The sequence below is a fragment of the Hyposmocoma kahamanoa genome, unplaced genomic scaffold (genome assembly GCF_003589595.1).
Source record: "Hyposmocoma kahamanoa isolate Upper Pololo Valley unplaced genomic scaffold, ASM358959v1 86, whole genome shotgun sequence".
Lineage (NCBI taxonomy): Eukaryota > Metazoa > Arthropoda > Insecta > Lepidoptera > Cosmopterigidae > Hyposmocoma > Hyposmocoma kahamanoa.
In genome coordinates, this window is record NW_020654289.1 from 3,213,784 (window position 1) to 3,222,768 (window position 8,985).

The 8,985-nt window shown below is 37.2% G+C and overlaps 1 protein-coding gene across 1 annotated transcript in view; it reads left to right on the forward strand.

Moving 5' to 3' along the window:
• Nucleotides 1–8,470, forward strand: part of LOC113234863 — a 10,705-nt gene extending 2,235 nt beyond the window's left edge. The window contains exons 2-4 of the mRNA XM_026470385.1: nt 1,587–1,768; nt 4,298–4,408; nt 8,338–8,470. Of these exons, the coding sequence (XP_026326170.1) occupies nt 1,587–1,768; nt 4,298–4,408; nt 8,338–8,470 (426 nt within the window). The remainder of the gene's footprint in view (nt 1–1,586; nt 1,769–4,297; nt 4,409–8,337) is intronic.
• The last annotated feature ends 515 nt before the right edge of the window (nt 8,471–8,985 follow it).

The following is an 8,985-nucleotide window of genomic DNA, read 5'->3' on the forward strand; positions in this document are numbered from 1 at the left end:
TGCGAAACCAAATAGCCGCCGTTTTGCGGTAAGAGGAGCGCATCGCGTGAGCGGATAAAAAATAAAGTATTAACGCTATCATCAGATGTTTGTCGGCACAACAATTCTGGTGACTAAGCCGCATTTTAGCTAGCGGACGGCAGAGTTTTCTTAGAAGCATTGTAGAAGGAAAGATCGAAGGTTTAGCAGAGGAAGACTGGAACGAAAATATTTCGACTAAATAAAAGAAAAAATTCAGGTCTAGACGACCTATAGACGGCATAAAGAACTCAAAGTTAAAGAAGAAGAATCATTTTAAGGTTTAAAAAGAAGTTTCAACGTTTAGTAACAAAGCATTCTATCTGTTTAGGTAAGAGCGACCGACAACCAAGAAGAAAATCATTGACTTACAAATAAATGGACGACGGGTCTAATACAAAAACCACGAAAAAAATGTCCCAAGTCAACCTATTTAAACGTAGTGACATGTCAAGGAATATGAAAAAGCTAAAACGTTGAATTTAAATTGTAATGTCATCGCATTACTGTCTAATTTTGCTTGCTTCGCTGTCAGTCGAACAAACTAAGACTAGAGCGTGAATGACGCTCTGTATACAGGTACGATTTTAACGCACTATAAGTTCGGACACTTTTTGGCGCGGACCCTACGTCCATATAATTGTAAGTCAATGAAGAAAATAGATAAAGTTGCGGTACTCCTAAATAACGATCACGGTGTGAACGTCAACGCTTCCTATTCTCCAAATTTTAAACTTAGCAACGTATAATAATGGTATATTTAAGGCCACAATCATCTACTATTGAGTGTAGGCCGTTTTTCTTGCAATACATTAATCTGGGTCAGTGGATCCCAGTTTTATTTCGGTATTGGACCCCTTATTATAACAAAAACTTAATCATGAAACTCCAAGTAATTTAACTTTTACGTTATAGTAAAACCCATTAAAAATATTCAAACTATGCATGATCGATTTCGTCCCCTCCGCGTGGTCACTCGAGAAACATCGTTTTATGAAAACTTTTGATGTTTGTCGCGGGTTTCCGATAATTCTTCGCGCACCCTCCAAATATTTTTTACTTACCACGGACCCCTTGAATTATCCCACCAATCCTAATAGAATATGGGACTTAAGAGAACTTGGATCGAGGTCTTTAGCCCTGAGTAACTAATTTCCAAATGTACATACACTATCTGTCTATCTGTGGTATTTCGAATCCATATCCCTCATCGCGTCCCACAAGCATTGATTTTTTTACAGGACGAACAAGTCGTGCACCTAATGGAAAGCTACATGTCTGTCCATAACAATTGCAGTGCCACTCAGAGCTTTAAATCGCAAAGATATGAGGGGCACTGCTACTGCTCCTGTCGCCCTGAGACGTAAGTAAACAAGTCCCATGTGCCTGTAATTTCACCAGTGTCATTATCCTTCAAAACTGGATCGCAGTAATTATCACATTAATGCTTGGCGGCAGAAATAGGCAAGATGGCAGTACTTCCCTAAACGATCTCTTTCACTTGATTTAGGAGCTCTGCTGCTACTACATCAATCACATTCAACAAAGATCTCCGTTTGATTTTTCAGTTAACAATATCCCTAGTAAAAGCATTTATGACCCACGCTCCTGCCGGCTGGAACATTGCGTTAGAAATTGATGTACTTTATCCTCTTCCTGACTCCAAGTTTACGGCAGCTCATTTGAGAAGAAAGCTGCATCATCGACAGAAGAGAGAGCTTTGGGAGAGGTTGAAAGAGGCATTGGATTTGTGAGTATCAATGTTTGCGTGCCACTTGCAAAAGTATCTTCTAGGGATCGGGTTTATACCATAGTTCACCTCTCTGGCCAAATACCGGTTGAAGACTTCAATTTTGTGTTACTAAATCTAATCTACCTACTGCTACTTTAACGAGTTCATACCAAGGTGGCATCAGTTGCCGTCTTACACAGCATTATGCGAGACAGTATACGATAATAGATAAGACCACATCTGCAAAATTGTAATTTTGAAAGGGAAGTTTATAGATTCTACGAATTTGTTTCATGAACTACGTAATTTGTTTCATGTATTTTCGTGATTATCGTACCAAGGTACAAAGTACTACAATTTTGATTAATTAATTCTAATAAATACTACAGTCTAATAAAAACTGCTTGTCACAAACGATTGTAGTTTGTTTTTGCATTATTTCGCATTTTTACATGTTGTAATTTATGTGTAAGGCCTTTAGTTAATGTATACATCTCATTAGGAGTCATATGGAGGGATCACGTATTACCTTCTTATTTTGTCCGTAAACATATTTGTTTAAGTAAGTTATGTGACGGTAAGTAAAGTAAACTACGCAAATTACTATGTCCCTTTTTTGTTAGTGCTTTTATTTTATGAAATGCATTTAGGATTTCTCTCAGAGAAAAGTTTAAGGAGACTGGTATCGTGATTGTGGCATCACAATACATTTACTCAAATATTTTGTATATACATACATACATACATATACTTCACGCCTTTTCCCATCGGGGTAGGCAGACACAACAGTTTTCCACCTGCTACGGTCCTGACACACACGTTTCGCCTCATCAACACGCATCAATGCTTTCATACACGCTCGTCGGTTAAGGGTACTCTTGACCTGGCCCTTCTTTAGGATGGCCTCAATTTGGTCATGATCGGCTCCTTGGTCGGCCCATACCAACTTGCCCGCTCACACTCGCCTTATAAATCTGTTTCGTTACTCTTCTTTCATTCATTCTTTCTACATGTCCGAACCATCTAAGCATCCCTTTCTCTATCTTTGTCACTATATCTTCTTCCACGCCGCAACGCTCTCTTATTACACTGTTCCGTAAATTATCCATCCGAGTTACTCCAGCCATACTCCTCAAAGCTCTCATTTCTACTGCATTAATTCTACTTTCATGCTGCTTCTGCCAAACCCAACATTCATTACCATACATAAGTGTAGGAACTAGCACCCCACGCACAGCCAATCGTGCCTTTTTAGACACTTTCTGGCTGCCCATGAAGGTATGCAAGGCACCATTCACCTGATTCCCTGCGTTCACTCTTCTTTCAATGTCTCTTTCACATTTTCCTTTCATATTTTGTACGCCCGTAAATATATATATAATTTCGATAAGGAAGAAGATATCCATAATATTAACCTTAGAACTAAATCCAAACTCATGGCACCACGTTTTCGTTTAACTAAGGGAAATGATTCTTTTATGGGGAACTGTATACGTTTTTACAATATGATTCCGGAGCTTATATTAAAATTACCATATCTTAAGTTTCAAACTTGCATTAAAAGTATTTCAATTGAAAAGTTATATTAGAAAATTGTAGACTACGTAATACATAAAGATGTATGGAAAGATAACGTGAGTCTAGATTCCACACAAATATGAATCAAAATGTATTCTATGATTATTTGACTTAGACTTTGAACTTTGCAGTGAGTAAATAGTTTTGGGTAGTCGTCTTGATACAATTTATAAAGACGACTACTAAATTATAGTCGTATACAAGGTAAAAACCTTTTATTAACCGACTTCGAAAAAGGCCGAGGGTCTCAATTCGACTATACAATTTTTTTGGTAAATATGTTACACGATAACTCATTATCATAGGCATTTGTGAACCGATTTTTCATAATTTTATTTTAGTTGAAAAGAGGGTGCCTCAGAAGTGGTCCCATTTAAATATGAAGAAAATATTCCACCTCTAAGGGCTGCAAATTAGGGGATGAATCCGGTTTCGCGTAACCGATTCCAATAAAACTAGGCAAATCGATGTATCAGTCATGTGTCAGTCAACCGTGACCATGGGACCTGTAAAGGGCCCGAAACGTCGGTTTATTTGAAAAAACAAATATACGCGATTTAAATCCGGAAAAATAGTTTCATTTCCTAAATAGATGTAATTCCACGAAATGTTGAGGTCGTTTTTATTAGTACTCACTACTGAGATTATTAAGTAAGTGTGATAGTTTTAAGTAGTATCACACATTTTTGAAGAATGTCAACATACTGAATGTGCATATTCTTAACAAAAAAGAAGGGAGGTCCTTGAGGTCCTTCACTGCTTATTTACTTAACAAAACGGCGACGGGCGCAGCTCCTCAGGTCGTTGCGATTTAAAAAAGCTCTAAGTGGCACTGCAACTTTTATGGATGGGCGCGTCGCTTACCACCCACATATTAAAAAGAAATAACTTTTTTTTTTTCAAGGGAAAACATAATACCCGTTTTTATAATCCGTCGTAAATTTCGAAGTTTTTATGACCATGTTTCAGTCATAACCTCAATGGTCACTCCTGCGTTCTCCAAAGCATTTGTGATGCAATGTCAGGTCTTGCACCTCCTGGGAAATCGCTGGTACATGACATACTCCGAGCCGTATTTACGTAAGTATTATCGAAGGCTTTTGATACATTTATTTATTTATTTAAGCTTTATTGTACAGAACACTGAAGTACGAATGGCGGACTTAATGCCATAAGGCATTCTCTACCAGTCAACTATAGGGACAAAGAGAAAAAAAAACACAATAGGTTGGCGCTACACTTACACAAGAAGAACAATATACTAGAAAGCTAATCGATAGTTTGTATGGTATAAATAAATAACATAATATAAACATACTTATTATACATACATAATAAACTTACATATATATTCTAATAATAAATAATATAATATATATACCCAAAGCAACATTCTACAGAGGCTTGATTTTGATAATTGTCAAACAGATGCTTGATACAGATACATTTCAGCCACGGAGTTTGCAATTTGAATTTAGACCTAAGATGAGATTATTTAAAGAACTGTTTCCGTGGCCAAACGGTTACCATGCTGGACGGTCACGCAGAGGTCTTGTTTTTTTTAAACGCGATGTTTATTTTTAGAGATGGATATGGCAGCATTCGTTGCACTACTGTTAAAATAAATTCAATTTTAAAACTTAAACTTGTAGACGGGTTCTTTTCGTACTTGATGACGTCACCAAATCGAATAAAACTTCCAGTCCAGTTTCAGGTTTTATTTACAAAAAAGTATATCTATTATACACGGTGCCAAATTAATTCTAACCGACGGGAGCGGTACTACACGTCCAAATGCAAAAAAATATAAAAAGTAACTATCATATAGGTCCAGGCAATCGTTTACGTGTGAGAAACACTAGACAGTTCTGAGTTTCTCACACGTAAATAAAATTCGGTTCAAGTAGTCACCATTGGAGGGAAAATCTTAACACCGCGATGCAGAAATTAAGTAAATAAGGTCAATGCCTAGCGGATTTTTAGAGAACTATCTGACAAACAAACTTGATTAGTAAAGTCTATGGTATAAAATAGGTTTGTTAAAAACTTAATTAAAAGTTAAATTGAATTTTAAAACAGAACGTAAATATTTTAAAACACGCGTTAAAATCCTTAAATATGCTCCCCTGATTTTTTAGAAATATCGCTTACGCACTTTCTACAAAACACTGACGATATTATATAATTAATTTCTAAATTACGTAAATTTGGAATCCCATGGTCGTAGGTTTGAGTCCTGTCAGGTCGAAGGGATTTCTCTTTGTGTTCGGTCTTTGTATTTAATAAGTATAACAAACTAATGGAGTTATTTCATAAATAAAATTTTAATATCTCGGTGGTTATATACATCGTGAAATTCAATAACAAATCAATACTAAACTACTTTTTCATAATTGTACTGTGACACTAATGTGAGAATGTTTTTATAACTTATTATCTCAGAGACACTCCAGAACCCAGTGTAAATTTTCTAAAAGCGCGTTTTTGCAGGAGACTCAGATTCTATTAACATCGGCTGCATTACTCTAAATAGTCATTGAATTGTGTGTGTTTTTTATTGTTTTTACATTATTTTCAATCGCGCACATTGCAGAACTGAGCTGGCTATAATAACTTCACTCCGCTCGCACCAATCTTCTCACACATCCGCTTTTATTTTAGTTTACCTTAATTATTTATCGATTATATTATTGATTCTATCAAGATCTTGATTCGATTAATGTCAATGCTTTTCATTCAGTCATCAGACATCGATAATACCACACTATATCATTTCAAACATGATTTTTATCATGTTTTCCTTTGTACCTATCGCATCACAATAGAAAAGTAATAATCCCCTGTTATCGGTCGACATTCTGGCTGAGAAATTGAAAAACTGCAGCAGGTATTCCTCCCTACGGGCCATAGCTCACGCCGACGCCTATAACCGTTCCTATACTGCCTTCAGATTTATTATTGCTGAGATCGTATTTTCCTCATGTCGAGAACAATACATGTTTTTGGATGTGTTATGTCTATAGAACTTGAAGTCCGTATAAATAACATGGACAATAATAAAACTCTAGACAATCACACTTACGTATTCTTCTCAAGTTGGGGAATTACCTCCATCAAGGGGAGGTCTCATATTAGAAAATTTCCTGTGCTATTACCGTTGGTCTGGTACATGAGTTCCAAATGCTCTCCTCTCTCTCAATTTAGAAACGTTCATTCCTCAAATTGGACTTCCTATCCAGTGATGACAGTGCAATCCGTTGGGTTTCTGAAGTCGGCAATTGGATATTGAAATTACCTCTAGATGCGCTACCTAAAACAACCGGAAATTTGTGAAAGTTGCTTCTTGCTCCTGCCGGAAATCCATTTTGGGATCTTCTTACCATGTCTACATCCAGTGCCTTGCCATGCGTTTACACTGACAGTTGTAGCTAGCAACCGGGTAAGATACTTTACAATTTTGTGTGGAAAATTGTATAGTTCGTGTAAGGAAATACTGCCACCGTACTATTTCTGTCGCCAAGCAGTAACATGAGCATTATTGCGTTGCAGTTTTGAAGGATGAGGGGAGCAGTGCAGTTGTCTCACCATTGATCGTTCGACTATCTTAACTACGGTTTTCTGCCGGGAGAGGTTTTCGGCCCAGAGTTGAAATTGTACAGAGGCAGAACCTTGGCTCAGAGACAGTTTTATAAAATATGGAGCATCATTAAGAACCCATTAATCATTGTATACGATCAAGTGTATACATTTATTTGTAAATATAGTCCTAGAAGTACTTCAGCATTTAATTTAATATTAATATATGGAGGTTCTTCTCATGAGTGCATGGAAAGACTCTCCCGGTGCACACGTAACAGCTCGGCATGGTACGTAGTGCCTTTTTTTTTTTTTTTTTTTAATATATAATAGACACACGCTTGGCCGCAATCTCACCTGATGTTAAGCGACGATGTGACCGACGATGGGACGCGTTTGCCTAAAAAATGCCTATTCACTCTAGCCTTGACTAGCCCCAAATTGTACTTTTCGGGAAATACAGATGCCGGTAGAGCATTCCATTCCTTTGCCGTACGCATCAGAAAGGAGGAGGCAAAGCGCTTAGTGCGAATAGGTGGAATATCAACGACATAAGAATGGAGTGCTCCGGACCTTCTAGTCGACCGAAGGAGGAACGGTGAGGGCGGAACCAAATTGAAAAGTTCCTGCGCACACTCCCCGAAATGTATCCGATAGAAAACCGACAAGCAGGCTACTTTTCTGCGATGATCGAGATTTTGGAGCTTCGACTCCACAAGAGGATTATTGTTAATAAGTCTCTTTGCTTTACGCTCCACCGAGTCCAAGGCAGCTAACTGGTATTGGGCAGAGCCGTCCCAAAGGTGGCAGCAGTACTCCATACAGGATCGAACTTGTGCTTTATACAGATTTAAAAGCTGTTCAGGTGTGAAGTACCGCCTAAACTGGCTAACCTTCCCAACACGATGCTTCAACCGATTTACGACTTAATATTAAGTAAGAAGTTGTCATTCAGCGCTCACTTCGGTCATTCCTTTCCGATCATTAAAATTAACATTTAGTTTCAATTCGTGTCTACGTACCATAGTTTGCTAACACTGGTTTCCTTTAAGAAGAAGGAAAGACTTCAAATGGTTTTCAATGGTTGTGATGTAAACTTTCTTCGATATACAAGTTTCAACATGTTTTCCTTTAGCCCTAACTATCGAACATTCGCAAATGTACATAAGTAAATTGGAAATTGAAGCCACATATGTAATCGTAGCGTCAATTACTCAATTAAAAATCACCCGCTTTACCAGTGGACTATCCCCGCTATAACCGTGAAACCATGAAAAAACATTTTGAGAGGTGAATTTTTAAATTGACGTAAAGCGATCACCATTTTAGTTTATTTCTGTGATGTAAGGTATTTTTGATGATATACATAACATCTTTTATGAAAAGCCTTTCAAAAGCCTTGTGCAAAAACATAGTTTCTCTTATGATTTCAGAGCACCCCTGCACGAAGAAGATTTCGTAGATGAAGTAAACGCAACTTACAATGAATTGTTAGACCCTGATGTTTGTTCTAAAGTGCATGATTGTCCTTTCTCTCTGCTGCATTTTGTTACATTTAATAAATAGCAATAAAAATAACTCTTGGATGTTTCAATTTCTGCCACAATTGTAAAATCTAAACAATTTAAGACATCAAAACAGTTTTTCCCACATCTCCTTCAATCACTTGCCTTAAACCAGTATTCTGAAATATCTCTAGTATTATGCTTGGAGGGTATTTATTGCATAACACAATAGCACCGCGTTAGATGATAAAGTATGGAGTGAATATGGGGACAGTGGCGATCACTAGTACAAAGGAACATTCAACATGAGAATTCTATTTACAGTAAATTTACCTCCATTTAGAGTTTATTATATTAACCACTAATAGGGTACAAATTGCGATTACAATGCTTTCTGGCTGGCCACGTTTGGCGCGACGTCCGAATCAAATAACGTTCTTGAGATTGAACTGCCTTACGTAAGTGTAGGTTGCCCCAATTGGCCAACGAAGCAGTGAAGATTATAATAAAATATAATAATCATATATTTCATACTAGCTGTACACGGAATGAGCTGGTGTAGAGAGAAAAGATTAA